At 43.7% G+C, this 23,772-nt stretch overlaps 2 protein-coding genes across 3 annotated transcripts in view; one reads left to right on the top strand and one right to left on the bottom strand.

Moving 5' to 3' along the window:
- Positions 1–5,568: 5,568 nt before the first annotated feature.
- Positions 5,569–15,593, bottom strand: LOC119172279 (HIG1 domain family member 1A, mitochondrial). The gene is made up of 3 exons (XM_075884432.1): positions 15,438–15,593; positions 12,420–12,546; positions 5,569–6,826 (listed from the first exon to the last, which is right to left on the bottom strand). The coding sequence occupies exons 1-3, from the start codon at positions 15,438–15,440 to the stop codon at positions 6,621–6,623; spliced, it is 336 nt and encodes a 111-aa protein (XP_075740547.1). The 5' UTR covers positions 15,441–15,593; the 3' UTR covers positions 5,569–6,620.
- A 387-nt stretch (positions 15,594–15,980) lies between these two features.
- Positions 15,981–23,772, top strand: part of LOC119172280 (canopy family protein seele) — a 29,478-nt gene continuing 21,686 nt past the window's right edge. The window contains exons 1-2 of one of the 2 annotated variants that reach the window (XM_037423330.2): positions 15,981–16,196; positions 16,450–16,565. In XM_037423330.2, coding sequence (XP_037279227.2) covers positions 16,097–16,196; positions 16,450–16,565 — 216 coding nt within the window. In that variant the 5' untranslated portion in view covers positions 15,981–16,096. The other variant, XM_075884434.1, reaches the window with a different exon arrangement.

Here is a 23,772-nt window from a genome sequence, read left to right on the forward strand (position 1 = left end):
GTTTCGTTTTTGCAGGCACATATAAAATGCTTTGGCCTGTGTAATGAACAAAAACAAATTAGATCTGATGATTGGTAAAAATACAGTAATAACCACAAAGGTATTCACTGAGACTAGGGGCGCACTATCACTAGGCGGCCATATTAAATATTGTGGCATGATTTTGCTCATTGAGATTCATTTTACGCCTAATAATGTGATGAGAAAGCGTGCCAAGTTTTAATGAAAATTTCTAATTAGCAAAAGGGGTACGACTGTTCGCGTACGGAAAAATATCAGAAATATAGGTTTTGAGAAAATCGACAAAAATATTTGAAACTGGTGCAGTGCTAACACAAGACACTCGGGATCCCCTACCCCTTCCCGAGAGGCATGGGAGACTGCCCTCCTCAACTGCTCATCACTAGAGTCTCAACGGGCTCTGATGAGACAGGCGCGAGTAGGGGCCTCGTCATGCGGTGTCCCGGACTAAGGACGCCGACCATGTAGCAGGGTCATGCTTTGGCCCCGTACCTCTCTCTTTTATAATAAATGTTTTTCATCATCATCGGGAGGGCTGAAATTCTCAATACTTGTAGCCAGTTCTATGACAGGCCTTACTATCATGTGCTTCTTCGCTAGTGGCAACTATATTTATTTTTTCGAGCTCGTTTTGCAGCAACAGTAACATGACCAGGTACTCTCACGCGACCGTGCTAATCGTTTGTGAGGCACGCTTTTCTAGTGCAGAAGGTGAGGCTCGATCCCAATTTGCTTTAAAATGTCAAATGCGTTTCTGTTGTCGTATTTGAAATCACGCACATTGTCAGAAAAAGCCAATTTGATAGTGTATAGGCAAACATAAGTGTATTTGACCTTGAAAAAAGTCATAGCTTGGCCGCATAGGCGAAGCAATGAATGTGATAGCAACAAATTGTAACGTCGCGCGAAGAATAACAAACAGATCAAAGCGTGTCCCGCGTTGCTCACGCACAAATGACGCACGAAACGAACTCACAGGTACAGATGAACGCTAATAAGCGTCTCAGTTGTTACTTCGCTGTGTTTGAAAAGCGCGCCCTTTTCGCAAACGGAGACTGTGCAGTGAGTGCAGTAACCTTTGTGCGCCCGGTAACTACAACAGAATCGTTCTGGTGAAATCCCAAGGCGTTACGATACTCCTTACCGCGAGATAAGCCCGCTCGTGTGCTCACGCGGTAATTAATCTGCATTAATCAACGAGCGTGCACTCACGGTGCATTATTTTGCATTAATCAGTGCAGATTAATGCATCAGCTTATTTTTCGCAGGAAATTCATTTATGAGAAGTGCTAATCAGCCTACAACTACATATTTATTGGGTAAATAACAGCTACATTTAATATTATATGCAATAAAGTCAAAGCGGTACTGTTTACACATCAAAACAACTTTGCTCCGATCTCGCTGCTTGAGCTAAAAGGATGCAGCTAGTATTAGTACCATTTACCGAGAAAATGAAAATATGCACTTGTTGACCATTTAAAATACACGATTATGATGAAATAATGAAAACATGTGGCATCTGCTCAACTATGAAAACGCTCTATATCGCTTTTCCGCGGCGTCGTTCACGTTGAAGGTGACCTTGCTAACCAATTTGTACGCCTGTGAACAGCGTGAAAACACTCCATCGATGGCGCGGCTCGTTTCACATATCGCTGGCTTTTTTTGCAACACAGAAAAAAGAAGTACATTGGACGTATTATCAGCAAAAGGTTTAGTTGTTGGTTTCTGAAGATAACATACAACTCACCCTCATACTTAAGTCTTCATCCAGCTGTGTAATTAAAATTATTGAGAAATGAAAAATTGAGAAAATAAAATAAAATTAAGGTCACTTTCACACTAGTGGGGCCAAACCTATAGGAAGTGCCATGCTGGGTGCCCTTCTTTCTCTTTTTCTCATATATTTTTTTGTTTCTCCATTCTTTATATTTTTGCATTTCCCTATATAAATTTATTTCAACTTCGCACTGCTATATTTCTCTATTTTTTGCATCCTCTTTCTGTCCTTCATTCTCTTTCCAATTTTATTCCTGCACTTTCATTCTATGCTGTACTCACTCCCATCCTCATTTCCCTCTTCTCTTTACCCTCGTTTCTTTCCCACCCCCAAGTTAAAGTCAAGGCTATGTTGTGCAAGGCTATGTTGCACAACGTTGTGTTGTACAAGGCTATGTTCTACTGTACTATAGTGTCTCGGCAGTCAAGTGGTTGCGATGCTCCGCTTGTGATCGTGGTTACACGGGTGTAGATCCTCCCGTGTCAAGAATTTCTCTGTACTCGTTTCTGACCCATCAGAGCTATTCTATTCCACGCCAGACAAATTGGTGCACGTGTTTTGGGAGCAAAGCCTATGTTAATGATGGTAAACATAGAGAGCGCACCGGTTCATGATGATGATTGCTTTCTGTTCGCAGATCACAGCTAATGGCTGGCATGCTCCACCAGTAAGTGTAGGCCAGTGCTAATAGTATGCATTGCGTTCCATTCACTTCCGTGCCGTCAATGCCGAAGCACCACGGAAGAGAAGGGTCGCTATGAAGAATTATCTAAATGCGAAAAAAAAAAGTACCCTTCTGCAGCAGTAGTATGCCTGTATCGTCTAGGGCAAGGCTCAGCACCTTCACATTAATCAGAATTGTGTATCACACAACAGTGCGTATTAAGCCACATGATTTAAGAGCATACTTCCCTGAGAAAACGATTTCACAAACTTATTTAGAGCATAATACGCTTAGAAATCACACAGGTCCACATGCAGCAGGGAGGCGTTCTGTAATGCAAAGGGCCAGTGCAAGGCAGCACTGTAACTTAGCATTACGAATTGCGAGGCCTCAATGTAGGAAATACTAAACATAAAAATGTAGGAAGTGCACAAAAGACAGAAACTTTCTACAGCGAAAAAGTGACAACTTGAGCGAACGCATACTCGAGTGAAATTTGATCAAGGAAAATGCAAGCTATCCGACGTGCACAACCCGACCGCTTACTACTTTTTGCATGTGATGAATGATGTTTATACAGTGCACTAGCTGCATGCCTTCCACACTATGTTTAAGCCAAATCATCCTTACGGGCTGCCCATGGAATTTCCCACTCTAACGATGTTTACATTTACCAGAAGCATTCACTGAAAAGAAAGGTGAATATGGCATTTTGTGTGCACACATTGTGAAAGAAACTGTTGAGCACCAAACACAACACAAAGAAATTGGCTTGTAAAAGAAGCTACTTGCTTGCGTCTCCAGTATTATGCAGCGATGTACCTTGATTCATAAAAATTTCATCGAGGGGCATTCTATTCTGACAAAACAGAGCGACCGCCTTTTCCGTAATCCTGGTGCATTCTAGGACTTCAAATGATGTATAGATCAAATGAAGTGACACTTTTTTAATATAAAAAAAAATTGGATACTGTCCATTGGGCAGCTATACAGCTTGTCTATATAAATAACTTCCATCAAAATCCTAACATGTTAATTAACAAGTATTGTTCGTTTATAACATCGCAACAGTGAGGAATCTCTGTTGCTTTCGAGAGTCTGCAAAAGGGGTGAAGTAAAACAAAAATGGCATGTGTATTGTTTATACAGCTCACAACGGCCTAGTAACCAACAACTTGTCAATGTATGCACCACACGAAAATGTACATAGCATAAAATGCCTGGGAAACACCCTACTGCCCCAGAAGCTAATCAGAAAAATCAAAATAATGTCACTGAGTGTCCCCAAGATTGCATTGCAACAACTATTAATAGGGCTGTGGTACATTTGCCGTGTCACCAGAGGAATTGTCAATGGGAGTTTTGTACTGTTCTGTGATCGACAAATCACATGCACACATGTAGACTTCGAAGTCTTTGGGTGGTGAGCAGGGTGTTCACCTTCAAAACCAGCAAAATCAAGTTGATGCATCATCACGCTCCAGTAGCAGAGGGAAGACTGGATGGCATTGTCACCAGCAGTTTTGCACTGTCCTGCTATCAACTAGCCACATGCTCAAGTGTAGAGTGAGAAGGTTTCGGGAGGCGAGCCATACATCTGCCTTCAAAATCAGCAACATTAACTCAACGCAGCATCAAGCTCTACTAAATTTATTTTGCCTAAATTTCGGACAAAGACCACTAGTGCACGCCAATTCAAGCTCTGTTGTACAGAAATCCGGTTCTTAGTCAAGTACAAAGGTGCATTATAAACTATATATATATATATTATAGAAATGCATTATAAACTGATTCGGGTAACATTATTACTACTAGACGATTATAAATAGGGGTCTAAAAATATGCAAATATGCTTCTAATAGTGTTTGCCATTCCATTCAATTTGTGCTGGAATTTTATAACTTTCAACGTCCTGTTCGATTAACAGGGTCCCCTACAGATTTTTAGTATGCTTCCCCCCACCACACTGTCATATTTGGGCAAAGCTGCCTTTTAGGCTCTGCTGTGGTCGGAAATGTATTGACTCAATTGAACGTTCTTCAAACATGAAGATGACAATGGTGGCAGAGAGAGCGACTCTGTTATTGGCGTTTTGGACCTGAAATTGGCGCAGGAAGTACAAAAAAATTGGACGTCAAAGATTTTTGGCATTCAAAGTTTTAGATGTTTTTATGTTATTGGCATCAAGACCAATTTAGAACTCTGGACTCGGAGGGATCACAAACTCGACCGCCACGTAAGTTGGGCTTCCACAGAAGTTGCACGAGGAGTCGCTGAAGAAATAGCCTCCTTGCCTTTCACGTGTCAAGTGTTAGCGATACTCATTGCACAAAGTCATGCACAGTCGCGCTCAATGACTTGCAGCATGGGACTGCATGGCTTCATGAGTCCAAAGACTGTGCATAGCTTCAACTTGTTTTTATTTGAATTAAATATTTCCTTATTTAGAATAATACCAAAGTGAGAAAACCGCTTAAGTAATGGAAATAAGGGCTAGTGGAAGCCACACAAAATGTCTGAACTTGAGGCCCCACACTCCCATGTTGACAGTCATATTGAGCGTTGTACATAAATGCAGTACATCCTTCTCGTTGCCTCATTCCTTGATAAGACGACTATGAAACACCACCCCACCAGAACTTTGTCAACCTAGCCAAAATAAACTCCAACTGATATGTGATAAGAATAAGCCTAGGAAGCTTCTCCAACCTTTTTTTCAGCAATTTAGTTTGAAAAAATATATAAAAAATATTCAAGAAATATTTAAGAAATATTATAGTCGATATGCACTGGCACTTCAAGTTCGAATTCGCTGCACACCCAAATTTGGAAATTCACACAGCTCTGATCAATATGCAGCTCCTTGCAAATTTTGGCAAACAAACCAATGATGGCATGGCAGTCTGCGCCTGTCAGCATTTCCTATAGCAGGCTTGAAACATTACGAAAAAATGTGGAAAAAAAGTGAATGCTTTATTCTTGAAAAAAAAAAAATTGAGAAGTTCTTGCAATTTCATATGCAGTAAAGTTCATAACAACCCAAGTACATCGAACCAATGTGCCAGAACTTGCACTGTTTTCCAAAGGAAGAAGAATAAGCTCATAAATAACTTTTTTATTTGGTTTAAAATAGCCACATGTGACAAGCGCAACTGAAATTGCATAGCAGTTCATATCTGAAACTCTGCAACATTAACTAACATTCCAGTAAACTGGACTGTATATCATTGTTTGCAAGTATAATGTGGTCATAAAACTGAGTTTAAAAAAATTCAACTTGCTCCTTACTAAGAGCACACATTAACAATAAATCAACATGTTTTCTTTTGCTCCACTGTGTCTCGAAGTTCGACAAGGCTTATAAAAGCATCAAATAATAATTTAATGCAGTACACGCTTCACGTATGTACAACATTTCAAAACAAAAGCTATACATAGTTTAACTCCGATATCCATGCCAGACAGCAGAAAAAGCAAAGCACATAACATGCACTCAGACTTCATTATAATGAAGTTGCATCTTAGAAGCAAATACGTAGGTTTGTTATAACCAAAAATTCGTTAGAAAGACATATTCTTAATATTATATTTATAGCAAGAATGTTTTTCATTTACTTTGTTATAACTGATATTTCGCTATATCCGGGTTTTTTATATCAATGTTTGAGTTTATCAACATGAAGTTTGGTAAAAGAGTCCCCTCTTGCCCCATATGCTGCCGACTACGATATGTTGACGTTATGCCAACGAAAGCTGGTAATTTCATTGACAAAAATCCCAAAGGTATTCAAGTGCCTATATAAGAAATGCATATTTTAGTGCCCAAAAACAGTCTTTTTCAAATATATAAAGAATATTTCAAATCACAATAATCACCACCCAAGACGCAATAGTTAAGACAATGTTAGTATATGCTGTAGTATTCATTCTTGTCTTTGTGTAAATGCAACACTGGCAATAAAGGGCCAAAGGCAACGTCTTGACGAGGATATCGATAACACTTCTAGACATCAGCGGCATAAGAAATGCAGGAAAAGAACCTCTCATTGATCATCACGATCACAAATACAAAGAACATAACAACGTACAATTTTCATAGCCAGTACTATTAATTTAAATAATGACAGCTAATGGCTAAGTAACAGAGAAACATCAGGAGCCCTTGTCATCTCCGTCGCTGCTGCCTCGATTACGAAATCTCTGGAAGAGATTGTAGGTAACGCCGAGCATCAGGCATCCAATCACAGTTCCCTGCGCGCTGACACGGAGTTGCATCAAGAAGAGGGAAGGGTCGAGCTTTTTGCGCCTTCGGAACAGGAAGGCACCGTACGTGCAGACGAAGACACAACCGGTCAGACCTGGACACAAAAAAATAAAACATCGCAGTCAGGTGCAAAAAATACACGATACAATCTTTGCCAAACATAAAAAGAAAAGTAATAGAAATGAATAGTGTCAAGAAAAGAAAACCCGTACAAAAAATTCTATATCCCAACAACCCTAAACTTGAAAAAACAATGTAAAGACCCGACGAAGCAAGGCGACATGAGGACGGATACTCAATGCCAACTGAAGTTTTTATTGATAAAACCAAGAATATGGGGAGGACACGAAAGATTGAAAAATGATAAGATCACAATTTTTAGTCACATGTGTGACATCAGCTAGCAGACTTCTTTTTCAAAGAGAAAGTGACAGAGCACTTGTGCATCGATCCCCCCCTTTTGTGGACCACAAAAGCCTCGAATATCTCCCGCACATGCTTTTGACACTAGCGTTCAATAGCGTTCATCTGTTTCAAAAATAAATCGGGTATTTCACAACACGCATGCGACTAAACATTGTAATCTTATCCTTTTCATTATTTTGTGTATTGACGTATTCTTAGTTACATCAATAAAAACTTCAGTTGGCAGTCAGTGACCATCCTTGTGACACCTCCTTCCGTCCAGTCTTTCTGCTGTTTTTTTTTTTTTTTCAAGTTAAAAGTTACGTACCAACTAGCCCACTTTTTGCCGCTTCTCCAGTAACGACTGATTAGAGAGTACTGGTTCCAGTGTACTCCCTTATACTTTGTCTCGCTCTGCAATCACAAAATCATCTGTGGTAATCAAAACGTCTCCTCTCACCTCCTCACCCTGCCTGCACTGTTCATCATGGAAGCATTGCGATAGGAAGTGCTATTAGTAACAGGTAACAGCGAGATTTGTCCTCGCCCACTTGTGTAGGGGTGAGACAATGGTATTTCCGGTACCAGGTCCCACCGCAACAAAACATACTGTGTAGGCTCTGGTAAACACATACAACCTATGGGACGCTCCTCTTCGATTTGCAGTGCAGGGAGCTAGATTAGACTTTACTACGCTCGAGACTGCAATGGCTTTAGCTAGAATCACGCACATTTAATATAGAGGACCTGCAACACTTTTCCCAGCTATGGTGTAATAGTGTCGCTATTAGCGTATTACTTTCCTAGGCGCACATGCGGCAAAGGTTTGTAGAATCCCTCAAATACAAGTAGAATTGCAGAGATTTGTCGCACGCTTCAAGCCCTTTCTCCCTTATATACAGTGAGCCCTCTGAGGGTGAGCTACGCAGGGAGGGGAGGAATGACAAGGGGGCCACAAGGTGGGTTCCTGCATCAGCATGTTGACGACGTTGAGCCGCTCCTGGTCTTTTTTTCACCGCGACCGTGTGAACAGGGTAACTACACAGCCCGGGATGCTTGCTCATATCAACCGATGGTAGGGGACTTGAGTATATTGGCATATGGCATCATTTGTAGAGAGACAGGAGCGTGCGATTTCCAGCAGGATTTGAGAATTGTAAATTCCAGGCCACCTCCATGATATTTAGCCCGGGTGTTGTTAGGAGACTTTAATACTGATCGGCAGTGTTTACCAACTATGCTCAGTGTTGTAGGGTCCCTTTAACAAAGATGGACACTATTTCAGCTTTCAAAACATCACAGCCTCGAAAAAAATTTTCTTTCGAGAAAATAATGATGCTAGAATTGGCGACAGGTGTGTGAGCAGTTTGGCACTACCGCTGAAAATGTTGCGATAGTGCCAAAGGCATACTATGCTTTGAAGCTGCAAACATGCAACACTGTGCCATAAGACACGAGCCAACCAAAGACACAAGAATAGCGTAAGCCAAAGGTGCACAGTGAAGCAACATGCTCAATGGAACATACAACTTACAGCCCAATTTATTTAGTCAGCAGGTGTTTATAGAAATATTTATATTGATCACTGATAAAGCTACAAAGCTCACTTCAGGCTAGTTGTCCGATATGTTGCTATGAGTGCAACAAAGCAAATAATGTTTCTCCAAGTTCTTATTTTCATGCATGTCTCATTTTCTTGCATGTCTTGTGCGGTGACCGGTTTCTGGCTATATGCCAGCACCACAAAACAGACACAGTAGCCTTGAAAATATTCTAATACGCTTCAAAGTTCCATGCATGCATTCCCATTATAAGCATGGTTTCGATGACTAGCATCATTGAAGGTCCCAAGTTTGGTCCCTGCCTGCAGCAAGTTATCATTTTGTCCCCATCTGTTTCTTCACATCTCCATTACAATTACTCCTAACAAAATCCCCTATACTTTCCTTGGCATTATTGTCCATCAGTTTTCACTAATATTGTGTCTAACAAAAATAGACTAGCCTTTAAATTTACACTTTCCTTCGATCATACTATGTTGCAAGTCATCTGTGGGCCAAACAGTTAACACAGCTACAGGCAATGCGCCCATCTGTACATTATCTGTTCCTTGAGCAATCCTTGCGTCATTCATATTCAGTCTCAACAGTAGATCTCTTACTACTTTACTTTTTTTACTTCCTCTGCCACTATGACAACCTCATAGGTACCAAAAGTGCTACTGAGGATGAAAATGCTTTGAAATAAGTCTTGTAACACTACTGAAAGAACTTCTAAAATGAAGGGCACCCATTTTTCATTTGTTCAGTCCAGTACGATTGTCATTTATTGAATTATTCGATTCAAACAACCATAACAATATAAGCAAGAATGTATGGTGTAAAAAAATAAATATTCACAAAGAACAATCTTTTCAAGATTACTACTAGCGACCACTCAACAGTCTCGCACGATTAAAAATGTGTTTGTGTGTGGGTGTAAACATATGGCAGAGAAAGGGATGTAATCCACAAAAGAGTTAATTATGGGTTTTAATTTGCCAGCATCTACCAATTATGGAAAGGGATTCTGCAGTGTAGGGGGCTGCATTTGATCTTGACTACCTGGTGTTCTGCAAGTGCACCAAAACTCAAATACATGGGTCTATTCCTTCAATAGCTCCACTCCTGCAGGTACAAACAAGAAAAACACCTCATTCTTTGAACCTGACCACCAGGCTCAGCCAAGGCCCTTTCAATTTCATGCACCTCGCCTGTCATAACAATGTAGACAACGAAGCTTAAGCTACTATATATGCTAGTTTGGCGTGTTCACAAAAAAAACTATTGAAGGTACGCCTATTGTGCCACAACCACCAGAGGCGCTTGACGTATCTATGTTTACTGCGTTTTCACACCAAGAGCACCAAAGGCATGGTTTAGCATTCGTGTAATGTCTGTGGTGCAGTTGTAGAAATGGTAGTCACTGCTAAAAAAGCAGCTCATTAACTGCCGTATTCATGAAGCGACCTTATCTCATCGCGGTAAGGCTACTTATGAAAAGACGAGAAAAGTGTGAGAAAAGTACAAGGAGAGTTTCAGAAACCTCCCTTGTCCCGTCATAAAGGCGCCTTATGAAAGGCGTCCTTAACTCGTCAAGTACAGGCCCTGCGTGCGAGGGTAGGTAAATTTTCCCTACAAAATCATTACCTCGAGCAGTAATAAATTAGTTTTATTGCAAGAAACCAACAACAGTATGCACAGAAGCAGTCAAATGTACACAGCTGAAATGTGTTTATGCACCAGCCATTTATGGTGAAATACACGTTTATCGTCTAGCCACTCTTCTGCAAACCCTGTCAACACAGCTGGGTAGTCAGGTCACTTTTGTTTTTTCGGCGTCTTGTATGTTTTTGCTGTGTTCGGTGGTTAATCGTGCTCACTACAGCGCTTGCTGTTTTCTATCACTTTTTTAGCAATTTCATTAGTTTTGTTTGACAGTTTGAGCAGTCATACAGTTTTTTTTTTCACGAAGTTGCATTAATTGTGGAACGGTGCACTGAAATGAACTTTACCAATGAAGTGGCCACGTCCAGATCGATTTTGTGAACAAGTACCAAGACAGACGCTGTGTGCCTTCAGAAAAAACGAGAAATGTGAAAGCAGCTCGCGATAGAATTCAACAGCCGACACATTGCGCATCCGTGTACGGCCAACCAAACTACCGGAAAAGTGTTTGCGCCACTTTGGGAAGATTTACCGGTATGGGAAAAAGTGTTTTTGCAACCATAGCAGCTATCCGCTGTACTGTATACTCGTGACACAGTCGGCTAAGAGACCTTGACAAGTGGTTGCTCCGAATTTGAAATGCACCAGCTCCATACAAGTGCGACACGATCAGCAACTGCATGAGATGGGACACAATGAACCCGCGACCATGAATATTTTCCTGCAGAAACAGCACAGCGAGCAGACTCTTCATGGCACTTTTTGAGAAGCGGGGGCGGCACGAAAATTTCTGTTTGTAGTAGTTCTCAAGCCGGTTACGTTGATCGTTGAGGACTCGCTGTGGTGATGAGTATGCACATTCTGTGTCACTCAATATTTCTTTTTTGCGGTCCACATAGTCAATGAAATACACAGAGTTGCTGTCCTCTGCCATTGTGTTCAAGGAAGTCTTAAGATAGGTCTTAATCGAGCCTTACTCAAGTACGAGGAAAATTCTGCGATAAGGACAAGGTAGGTGTTTGAAACGCCTTAAATTTGGACTTATGGTTAAGGTCTACCTCATTCATAAGGATGAGTTTAAGTTAGGTTTGTGAATAGGAGGAACCAGGCATGGATGGAGGAGGGGCCGTCGAGCTGCGAGTCTCAAATGCTACTGCTTGGCAAACATGGTTCACCACGTTCAACAATAGTAACTTCTCACGCCTCCATTGAGAGAATGCTTTTAAACTCTCTGCAAGGAAAAAAAAAAGCAGCAAGAAAGACCCAACCCATAACTTCTGTGCACTGGAGGCATGCGTATGCAATGGCAGAAATAGAGGAAATCTTTTTCGACAGCATCTCATCATGCAAAGGGGTACCTTCAATATGAGCAGGCTGACCTTGTGAAGCAGGTCTAAGTGACCCACGTGAATAATACTACCAAGGTGCTGAAGGTACTACCAAGGTACTATCAAAGTGCTTCTGCCAAAACCAGCACATCATGGACAGACATGGAACTTGACATAAAGAGCTTAAGGGTAATAACAGGTGGCACGACACGCACGTGGCAGCAGCCAAAAAATGCAAGGAAGCTGATGGACATACTGCAGCATAAAATGTATGCACTAATATGAAAACTGGTTTTCAGAATTATTGTTACAGTAAATAATTGACGGCAGCCTCACACATCAAAGTTTCTTGACTGGGGTTACGAGCATTTGAAGACTAACATAAACCACACATCTACACAAACTCAGGCCAACAATGCCATTTTTTCTTGTTACATACTTTAACAAAAACATGTACAGTGTTTGGTTGTCTTCTTTGGTATTTCGTTTCTCTTCGTGCGGTTTCGCACAGAACATGTTCTACCGTTGTAGAACATTTTCAGTTAGAATGAAGACACAAGGAAACCTCACATTTACTGCATTAAAATTTTCATGCAAAAACTCATGTCACCGTTTAAAAAAGGGAAAGACGTGGGTGTTTCGTTGACAGTATTACAGTGCCAAAGAACCATCATGATGTATTACACTCTATAAGGGGGTTGTTCCAAAACTTTAAATCGTACTTTTCAAATGAAAGCTATAAACATACCAATGACCATGAATGGGGACTCTCTGGCCTTTCGCTTGAATTTCTCGATCCCAGTTTCTTCTTTATATGGTGATTCGACCGTGGCCAGTGGTGAAGCCATATTTTTGCTGCTATCAGTCATCAATGCCTAGAGTGAAAAAAATATACATATATGTGAGAAATCTGCAGTATGATTGTGAGACACACTGTAGACAATAATTGTAGTAATTGTTACGGTTTAATGTCCCAAAACCACTGATTATAAGAAATGCCATAGTGAGGGGTCTCCGAGAATTTCGACTATTTGGTGTTCCTAAACCTACATCTACACACACGAACTTCAAGCATTTCGACCTCTACTGAAAATGCGGCTACAGCAGCTGGAACACTGAAGACAAGGATGCTAGTATATTACCCAACTTCCAAGTGCATTCCTAAGCATGCTAGCACAATATAGCTACAAGACAAACAGATATAGAGTTAATCATCACTACTTATCTGGCCCCTCTTCCACGCGACTGCTAACGACTCGCTCGTGGTTTCATCTACAGAGAAAGTATTGCTGCAGTTTACAATACTCTTTTTTGTAGTTTGCATCTACCTTACATGTGTTGCAATGTCATTATATCAAGGTTGTAAAGATGCACATTTGTTACCAGTCTATTATAAAAGACCACTTGTATATGAACGTGATATCTCCATCCACATTGTCTGTTGATGTGTAGCCATGAACACCCGCCTTTTTGACATCTGGCTATTGATGCCATACTAAAGATTTCAGAGGATCAAGTGTGCCACTCTACGACAAGTTGGCCACAGTCTACATTGCATACTCAAGGTTACAGGTACTGGCTTTCATCACTTCTCTGTAGTGCCATCAGCTTGGGCTAACACAAAAAGCATACAAATAAAAGGTGATAAGTAGCACGAGCGTGATATGATATTAAGTTATCTTGCATGAAAAGTCTGACTCCTCTACGGCACATAAGGTGTATCAAGAGCAACTGTGTCATCCTTGCCTACAAGTCTAGTTAAAAGAAAATGTGGCGGTTGAGCACTCCGTATTCCCTAGGCTAGATAGGATTGAGCTAGGATAGAGCACATGTCGATATTCTCTAGGCTGTGCCACAAAAAGACCCTGCTGTACTGCGGCTGTTCCACGTGTATGCAATATGCACAAATGTCTAAAGGCTGCCTTGCCACATAAGATGCCTAAAGACTGACATCATGATCATTTTAGTGCGAGCTTTAGCCTAACATCACCGTTACTGTAAAAGCCGTCTCTAAATATGAACACAAAACGAGAAGGAGCGTTCGCACGTCAATGCACACCATTTTGTTGACTATTTAGCAAATTCCACAGTGCTTATGAATACAGATAACAGACTGAGATAAAAGGAACCATTTTGCTGTGCTGTCTATACAACAAAATAGCAGGCTCGGTGACATCCACGCACAAATGCATTGAAACAGAAAAAGGGATCTGGCAAAAATATCAGTTACAGTATCAAGGTCATAGGGTAAAATTAACTTATATTGGAAGAAACATACTCGTTCATCTTTGGAACACTACATTAACCATTGCCAAATAATAACCGCTCACTGTTAGCAGCGTAAGACCGTGATAGGTTTGAGGTAATCTTGGCAGGAGGTCACAGCAACAAGAAATAAAAACAAATAGTTAAAAAACGCAAACCCTACGAAAATTGAGGGACGTTCACGATTCTCGCTGTTCAAATATGTGGTTCAATCTGAAAGCTAGCGACAAAGGTCTGCTGGCACCAAATGCCTTGGCTTCCTGTAGATGCTTTAAAACAACGCCACACTGAAATGAATGAAGACATTTTAGAACTTGTTTCCTGCACAGAACAACTGAAACAAATAAGTGACAAATAGTGTAAAATGATCTCAAACCTACACATGTCGGGCAGTAGCAGCGATATTTTTTTAGCTCTCAGTGATGTTTATCAAAAAAAAAAACTGTTAGGAGAGAGAGAAACATTTATTAAGGAATTTAAAAATAGCAATATATTTTGGCTCGGACTTCTAAGAGTTCGAGAAACAAGCGATTTCGTACAATTTTGGGCTCTCATCGGTACTGAGGTTAGCAAGTGGATCTCAACTCGACAAGTTTGCAGCTAGTTATCTGGAACTCGGTGAGGCAATGTAGCGAAATTAGCCTGAAGAGCAACAGCTGTAGAAAGTCATGACTTGATGCCGAGAACAGACGATATGTAAAACCCTCTCAGCTTCGTATCTTTTCGATTTGCGACGTTTGCTAGATGCGTTTGAAGCAGTAGGTCATGCGACATCTGTTGTCAGCTAAATAAATGTTACATAGAGTCTCATTCAGCCAACTTACATTAGCGAGCTACAATGGGGAGTGCTTGACCTCTTCCACACTTCCAAGTAAGCTTGTGTAGGAGTCGTCGCGTTTTAAACAAAAAAGTAATGGAGCAACTATTAATATTTCATCACTATAAGTGCCCCATGTTCCCAACTACCATGTTCCGATACGATAGAGAAAACGTTGAAGCATACTGAAGAAGTGCAAACGCGTTTCCGGTAGTGCGTATAGTCATCTGCACGAGCGGCGCGTGCAGCAAATACTTGCCGGCTTTTGATCCTGCGGCGACCGAAGGCGCAGCTGGAACGAATGTAGCACGCGCAACGATCAATTCTTGGCTTGGGTGAACGATAAAGCATCGCACAGAAGACGAGAGGCCGCGCGAACAGAGACGTTTTGTACGGGTGCATACGTTGCATCATACCTTTCACAAATTTGCAATGGTCGACAGCCGCCAAGGTCGTAGGCAAGTACACTAAACCAACACTTTACCGGGAAGCCGTGTCACCCTACGATACCGGCAGGCAACGAAATAGGAAAGCGAATATGAGGGCCTTTACATGCACTCCTGCAAAACTCCTGTGTTTGGTTAAATGCCGGTACGACCGGGATTACGGCCCATTCATTCATTTTGATTACGGTTTCAAGGTGCAATTGAGGTCGGCGAATCAAGCAGAGAAGCTAGTTCATACCATCTGCGCGAAGCTGGGGCTACTGTGGCTTCCAAGGCAAGAGTCTCTCTCGAGGCACAAGTTCAGGAACTTACCGACTGGACCACTGAGCGGAAATTCACGTCGCCAAGGCAAGACCTTCGTGTTGCGCGAGAGCGTGGCAAGAGCGATCGCGCCCCGTATGTCACCTGTCCTGACGTCACTTGCAACGTCAGGAGACGTCACTAAACTAAGCCAAAACAGACACTAAAATAACCTTAATGTCTAATACTATGTCACACAAATTGTTACAAACGTTTTATTTGAATTATTTTATGGTGAGCTTGGTTTATATTTTAGTATTGTAACGTTACTTGTTTTAATGCTCGGAGGCTTTGATTACAAGTCTTAAAGGCTATGCTTTTATGACCAACAATTGTTCCACATTTTTGTTTCTCCAACTTTTTCTTCAAAGAAAGGTTTATAGTTAATATAGAGTCAATATATTAGCTCTATAAAGAAAGTACGCCAAGGCCGCCATGTTTGTGGCACTTTCTAGGTAGCTTTATTTCATGTGTTTATTTTGTCGTCGCCGGTGAAGCGGTTGGCGCGGTGGGTTTCGCGAAGTACACGTGTAATAAGCGTTATAAGCACTTTTTGTTTCCCCAATCGCTACGCGCACTTCAACTTATAGCTTCGAAATGCAGTACCTCAGTGCTCTCTCCGTACAAGTTCTTGTTCTTTTCACACTTTGCTGTGTAGCGTTTTGTGAGCCGACTGTGCAGGAGCTGAAGTGTCAGGGTGAGTGTTCCCTCGCCGGATGAATGAACTTATTGATAATGCTCCCGATCCGTGCTTCGCGCAGCACTGCTGCTTGTTCTCGTAAGACAAAAAGCTAATCCGTTATGCTGTGTAGCGAGCTGCACATCGTCGACGCTCGTGGAAGCTGGCGCGTTTATTTGATTGTAACCCGCGCTTGTTTTTAGTAATGAAGAACTTGTGCTGTTTCTCTTTCAACTTGGCTGACGTTTTTTTTTTCCTGTTGTTGTTTCAGTGTGCAAAGCGTTGGTGACAGAATCGGTTGCAGCTATTTCAAAGGTTGACCCTAAAAAGAAGATACCTGTCGGAAGCTTTAGGCTGCAAGCCGATGGAACTCAGAAGCAAAAAACGGTATGGGCTTTTTGAGCACTTCGTGCATGAACGAAGCCGAGCGAGGTGCATCTCATCTACATGCTGATCAGGAAGGCGCTTCTCTTCTCGCAAAACTTTGTCGCTAGTCGTGACATTTATCGTCCCCTTTCGTTCCAGGTTTCTGTAGCGAAATTCTATGCTCTTTTTACGCTGGTTTGCGCAAACGAGCCTTCCGGGAAATAACACTGCGGTTGAAAATTTTTACTGTGCAAAACCCATTGACGCGACCGGTTTCGTGAAGAACTGTGGTGGAAATAGCACACGCTGTCGCTGCGGACGGTTTGTGCTCTTATACGTTTGAGGATTTTCAGAACTGCACCGAGGGGGGGGGGGGGGGTAAACCAGGTCAATATTTGGAACTTTGTTTAGATATCCTAACAAGCATCATCTTTGGGTGCTAGGCTTTTGATTTAAGGTTGCTTGAAAAATAATAGGTACATCATAAACCTTTGAAATACACTACGATGAAGAGTTTCTTGAAATTAAAAATTTATCATGTGAATATTTAAAAAAAGGAACCTAATCTTAATATCAAATATTTGTACTTTGGTGTGGCAATGTTACATGTTAATATTAAGGTGTTTTAAACTTAATCTTATCATTTGAGAAGCTAAGCTCCATTCACAACTTACTGTTTGTGCCATTAAGTACCAGTACATGAGAAGAAAAAGGAAAGGCAATCATTGACCGTGCCTTGTATAACCGCAAGTGAAAGTTGGTAGAAAAACAATAACAGTCAAATGCACTTTAAGAAGTACGGAGAAGCCCCATCCTGACAACCGAAAAGCAGTAGCGGATCGCTTCCGTGATGAAAGAAATAGTCCCGTTCATGCACTCAGCAATGTTTGCCAAAAGCACTGACCGTTCAGATCATGACGTTGGGATGGTGTCTGCACCCATTGGTGCAGACTTGTGTGCATCTCCCTTTGTGGTGGAAGTGTCGTGGACTTCTGAAAATGTATCTGGCCATAGTACATACCAATACGTGCACTGAGAAAACACGGATTACCATACCTTACATCTGTAATCCCATCAGGAGCGCAAAATCTTGATTTCATAAAAGTTGAGTTATTGGTAATCAGTTGTTGGCCTAAAGTGTAGATTGGCTTGAGGATGGTGTTGCCATGTAGAGGGTCGGTCACTCCTCATGTGTTTGTCCACGGGAGCGATGGTGTAATAGCATCTTGAACACTGTATGAGAGACAGACTGCAGAAATGGCCAAGTGCTATCATTTGCTGAATCTGCTTAGCGCAGACATTTCATGCCACCAGTGCCTTTACCACCAGAAGCCTTCTATCACAGCCAATGTACTGCATGTGTAGGACATGTACTGCCGTAACAATTATTCTTAATTTTCCGGTGTTAGTGTGTATTCATTGAGCGCTTGAAATTTATGTTTACCTGCTCTTAATTAAAGCCACCGTTTACTAAAATACATAGTGGGAAAGAGTCTCTCAATGCAGTAAAAAGTTTGCATGCATTGGCTAAGCTCATTGCCACACCACATTGAATGCTCCGCAAACTTTTTTCATACACACACAATCGACATGTGCAACCAGCACATCCATTCAAGTTACCAGGCTGGTTCTGGGTGCCCGCTGCCTCGTCATGCTTTTTCACAATTACTGAGCAAAGTGAACTGTCACACTACACAAACATCTTTACCTAACTTGAAAGAATGCAAACGAATTGTCTGACTTAAAATAAGCAACAGCAAGCAGCAGGTGCTGTGGCTGTCCAGCTACGTGGCGGTCGATTATATTGAAGTTTTAGTAGACTTGTAGGACACCTGGTGTTGGGACTCTGCAACACTTTGCTAAGTGGACTATTCGTTTCAACTCATTTTGATTAGACATAGCATGAGAATCGGCAAACAAATGACAGTCGTTGCCACCAGCCACGCAGCTCCATTCAATCAACGTGCACTGCAGTAAGTTGTGTGATTATTAAATAGTGACAGAATTAAGGTAGCATTGGCGATCAGGCGGGAATCGAAAGAAAGTTGACATTTTTTGTACGACCTCTCGAAACTGCAGCCAAATACTCCATTGTTTGTAACATGAAATAAAGAAACATGGAAAGTAAAAAATTTGAGAACAAATTACTCCAGAGGTAAGTTATCCTACATAGTTTCTACGTTACTTAATAAATATGTGAAAGCTGGCATAGATTTCTTACACTGCACACAAACTCAATTGCATAATGTACACATGTTTGGTTTTTAATATTTGTTTGAAGTTGCTATATTGTTATCAGGGTTGCTATTTTTTTTTTTTTTGAATTAAAACTTGATTTGTTTTGTTGCTTTTCTTTAAAGTTCATATTGCTGACTGTTTGTCATTGCTGTCGTGCTAAAAGGTGGCTGTGGGCCTTTGTCAAGCTGCCTCTTTCGGAGAGCAGCTATTGATGAAAAATAAACATTATTATTATTATTATTATTATTATTATTATTATTATTATTATTATTATTATTATTATTGTAAAGAGGTTTATTGGGCGAACCAAACGGGCAGGTCGGATATTGGAGATAGCGACAGGACGAGGAAGATGGAGGAGCTCGAGCGCCGATCTCGTGGTGCCTTACTCTGCGATGATGCTTGCTGTTCCCTCTTGTTGTCATCATTCCTTCATTATAATTGCCCCCGTCGAGAAATATCAAGCCATCCTGGCGATCTAACAAGTAGGAACGAGCGGGTCGAAGTACGGCTTCAAGCGGTCCACGTGAACAATATCGTGTCCACGCCGACGATGGTCACCGGGTGGCGTAAGCGGTTCGATGGCGTAATTGACGGGCGATGTGCGCTCTACCACGCGGTATGGGCCATGGTAATTTGAAAGTAGCTTGGTAGACAAACCAGGTGCACAGGGTGGTACATACAGCCATACAAGGGTTCCAGGGGCGAACTTGGCGGCAGGAGGGTGGTCGTCATCGCGGGCCTTTTTCTGGCGTTGCTGGTCAGCCGTAGTAAACTGCTTCGCTAGTTGGCGGCATTCTTCGGCGTGACGGGCGGCTTCAGACACGGTCGTGCACTCAGATACATCTGGTGCGTATGGCAGCAAAGTGTCAATTGTGTGCGATGGTTGACGTCCGTATAGAAGGTAGAATGGAGAAAAGCCGGTGGTGACTTGGGTAGCGGTGTTGTACGCGTAGGTCGCAAACGGAAGAATCAGGTCCCAGTTCGTTTGGTCAGATGCCACATGCGTCGCGAGCATGTCACCCAGGGTCCGATTAAACCGCTCAGTCAGGCCATTCGTCTGAGGGTGGTAAGCAGTACTCATCCGGTGTACAATATGGCACTGACGGAGAAGTGCTTGGATTACGTCGGATAGAAATACACGGCCCCGGTCACTGAGGAGCTCGCGAGGAGGGCCGTGACGCAACACAAACCGATGGAGGATGAAAGATGCGACGTCCTGAGCGGTCGCCGTAGGAAGAGCAGCGGTTTCGGCGTACCGTGTCAGATGATCTACAGCAACGATAGCCCACCGGTTACCTGCTGTGGTCAATGGCAGTGGTCCATAAAGGTCAATTCCGACGCGATCGAATGGGCGGTCAGGGCACGCAAGCGGCTGTAGTGGAGCTGCTCCTGCATTCGGTGGCTGTTTTCGTCGCTGACACTCGTGGCAGCCGCGAATAAACTGTCGAACAAAAGTAAACATCCCACGCCAGTAGTACCGCTTCCTTAAACGCTCGTAGGTCTTGAAGACACCGGCGTGAGCGCATTGCGGGTCGGAGTGAAATGATGCACAGATTGTAGAGCGCAGCTTTCGGGGAATAACGAGCAGCCACTTCCTGCCGTCTGGTGAGTAATTGCGCCGGTACAAGAGGCCACCTCGAATGGTGAAGTGCGAAGCCTGGCGTCGCATTGCTCGAGTGATGGGAAGTGTCGGTACCCCAGATAAGACGTCCAGAAGCGAAGTTATCCATGGATCGTCGCGCTGTGCAGAGGTCATTGTGTCGATGTCAAGAGCGGACAGCGCGTGTTCCATAGAAGATATAGAGGCAGCCTCAGTCGACAGTGGTGATCGCGAGAACGCATCAGCATCAGCATGTTGGCGGCCGGAACGGTACACGACGCGGATGTCATACTCTTGAAGTCGCAGAGCCCAACGAGCAAGGCGACCTGATGGATCCTTCAGCGACGACAACCAACATAAGGCATGATGGTCTGTAACTACAGCAAAGGTGCGGCCATATAAGTATGGGCGAAATTTCACAATTGCCCAAAGTATGGCTAAGCACTCTTTTTCGGTAACACTGTAGTTTACCTCAGCCTTGTTAAGCGTTCTGCTGGCATAGGCGACGACATACTCAGGGGATCCAGGCTTGCGTTGAGCGAGAACTGCACCGAGACCGGCACCGCTGACGTCTGTATGGATTTCAGTTGCAGCCGTGGGATCTTAGTGGCGCAATATAGGCGGTGATGTCAGGAGACGGCGAAGAGTGGTAAATGCGTGATCACATTCGGAAGACCATGATGAGATGTCGTTGGCACTGCTTAAAAGTTGGGTCAAAGGGGCAATTATGGAGGCAAAGTTGCGCACAAACCGACGAAAGTAGGAGCACAATCCTACGAAGCTGCGTAACTGTTTTACAGTCGTTGGTTTGGGGAATTCAGCAACAGCGCGTAGTTTAGCCGGGTCGGGAAGAACACCATCCTTTGATACGACGCGACCGAGAATGGTGAGCGTCCGAGCAGCGAAGTGGCATTTCTTTAGATTCAGTTGGAGCTGCGCATTCTTCAGACACGTGAGGACATGTTTCAGGCGTACAAGGTGTGTTGCGAAATCGGGTGCAAAGACGACGATATCGTCGAGGTAGCAGAGGCATATGTTCCATTTCAAACCCCGCAGAACCGAGTCCATCATGCGCTCGAATGTGGCCGGTGCATTGCAGAGGCCGAAGGGCATGACATTGAACTCATATAGCCCGTCCGGTGTCACGAATGCTGTTTTTGGACGATCACCATCTGCTAAGGGCACCTGCTAATACCCCGAACGCAAATCTAACGACGAAAAAAACTCGGCACCTTGTAAGCAATCAAGGGCGTCATCAATCCTGGGCAAAGGGTATACGTCTTTGCGAGTGATCTTATTTAAGCGCCTGTAATCAACGCAGAAGCGAATTGCACCATCCTTCTTCTTAACAAGAACGACAGGTGATGCCCATGGACTTTGGGAAGGTCGGATAACGTCGCGCTTGAGCATATCGTCAACGTGTTCGGTGATAACCTGATGTTCTGCGGCGGAAACACGGTATGGTCGCTGTCGTACTGGCGTGTTGGAACCTGTGTCGATGCGGTGGAAAAAACTGGGAGTTCGGCCAAGGGTAGGTTGAGCAACGTCAAAGGATTCACGAAACTGGTAGAGCAGCTGAAGGAGCTCAGAGCGTTCAGATGGCGATAGTCCGTCGGCAATCGATGAATCGAAAAGCTCGCAAGGTGGTATATTGGAAGGGTTGAGGGCACTTATGGCGTCGTAGTCACCGGAACAATCTGGCGGCATGGTAAAAATTTGTTCTTTATCAATGGCATGCACGTGTCCAAGAGATTCACCTTGAAACAGCTCAACAGGATACGGAAGGGGATTGATGAGGCAAAGAGCACTGTTTCCTTCAGAAATAGACAGGGTTGAATAAGGCAGAAGAAGTGATCTTCGACTAAGGAAGAGGCTTGATGGCTCAAAGAAGGCAGCTTCGTTCCTAATGCCGTCACAGAACACGGGGAGCAACACAGCTGCTGTCGGAGGAATTTCAGTGCCTTCTTTGACGACGAGTTTGTGTACGGTGGGCTGAATGCGGCTGGTTGGTTGGTCGTAAAACGGGAAAAGTTCAAGCTCCGATCTTGCACAATCAATAACGGCATGGTTACGCGATAAAAAATCCCATCCAAGTATGATGTCGTGTGAGCATGACGACAGGACAATAAACTCAACAGTGTAGTGGTCATTCGCGATCATCAGTCGGACAGTACAGGCGGCTACAGGCTGAACCGGGTCCCCATTCGCTGTTTGCAAGGACATCATGTTAAGAGGCGTCGTCACTTTACGGAGCTTGCGGCAAAGTTTAGCGTCTATCACGGAAACGGCAGCACCAGTATCCACTAGAGCATATGCTCGAGTACCTTCAACAAAAACTTCGACAATATTCGACGGCAATGTCCGAGGACTTGAGCATTTCGACAGCGCAGTTCTTGCCTCCTGAACTGCGGCGGTTAGTTTCCCTCGTGTTCAGGGGCTGGCCGACGACGCATGGGTGACAGGGAGCGACGACGGGGTGAAGGTGAGCGACCAGACATAGTACGCGGACATTCCCGTGAAGACGAGCTTGACTGAGGGTCAGAATTTTCCAGACGGGATGGAGAAAGGTCCATGAAGCTGTTCTGTGTCCGGGCGTCTGTGTATCCCGGCACGCGACGACGGCAGTAACGGGCGATATGGCCAGGGCCGCCGCACGCAAAACAGATGGGCCGGTTATCGCGCGTTCTCCAAGTATTGGCGACGAGGGGACCAGTCCATGCGGCAGACGGGTGTGTCGAGGCTGTGGTGGCAATGGGAGGAACCCAGGCGGTGGACGGCTGAGTCGGGGCTGAGGTATACGGCAGTCCCTGGAACGACGGGGGGTGGTGTCGCTGCTGCCGCTTTAGTGCCTCAGCGTAAGTAAGAGGCGCGGTGACGGTGGGCTGCTGCAAGGGCACCGGCATAGCCTCGGAAATCTGCTCCTGGACCACATGTCGGAGCATGGGAGCCAGTGGTGGTGGGTGTCGCAGTGGCTGTTGGTGCGAGAGCTCCTGGCGTTGAGCAAAAGGCAGCAGAGAAAGCTGCCGAGCCACTTCCTCTCGCACGAAGTCTTTCATTTGTGCGAGAAGGTTTGCCTGGTCAGCCATAGCGTCCAGTGCGGTCACTGGTTGGATTGTCTGGAATGAGCGTCGCGTCTGAGCTCGTTGCCTCCGCAATTCATCATAGCTTTGGCACAAAGTCACTACTTCTGCCACAGTGCTTGGAGACTTCGCGAGAAGCATCTGGAAAACGTCATCGTCGACGCCCTTCATAATGTGCTGTATCTTCGCACTCTCGCTAATGGAAGCATCGACGCGCCGGCAGAGATCAATCACATCTTCTATATATGATGTGAAAGTTTCACCTCGCTCCTGTGCCCGTGTGCGCAGACGTTGCTCGGCGCGTAGC

This window comes from Rhipicephalus microplus, unplaced genomic scaffold, assembly GCF_043290135.1.
Source record: "Rhipicephalus microplus isolate Deutch F79 unplaced genomic scaffold, USDA_Rmic scaffold_32, whole genome shotgun sequence".
Classification (NCBI taxonomy): Eukaryota; Metazoa; Arthropoda; class Arachnida; order Ixodida; family Ixodidae; genus Rhipicephalus; species Rhipicephalus microplus.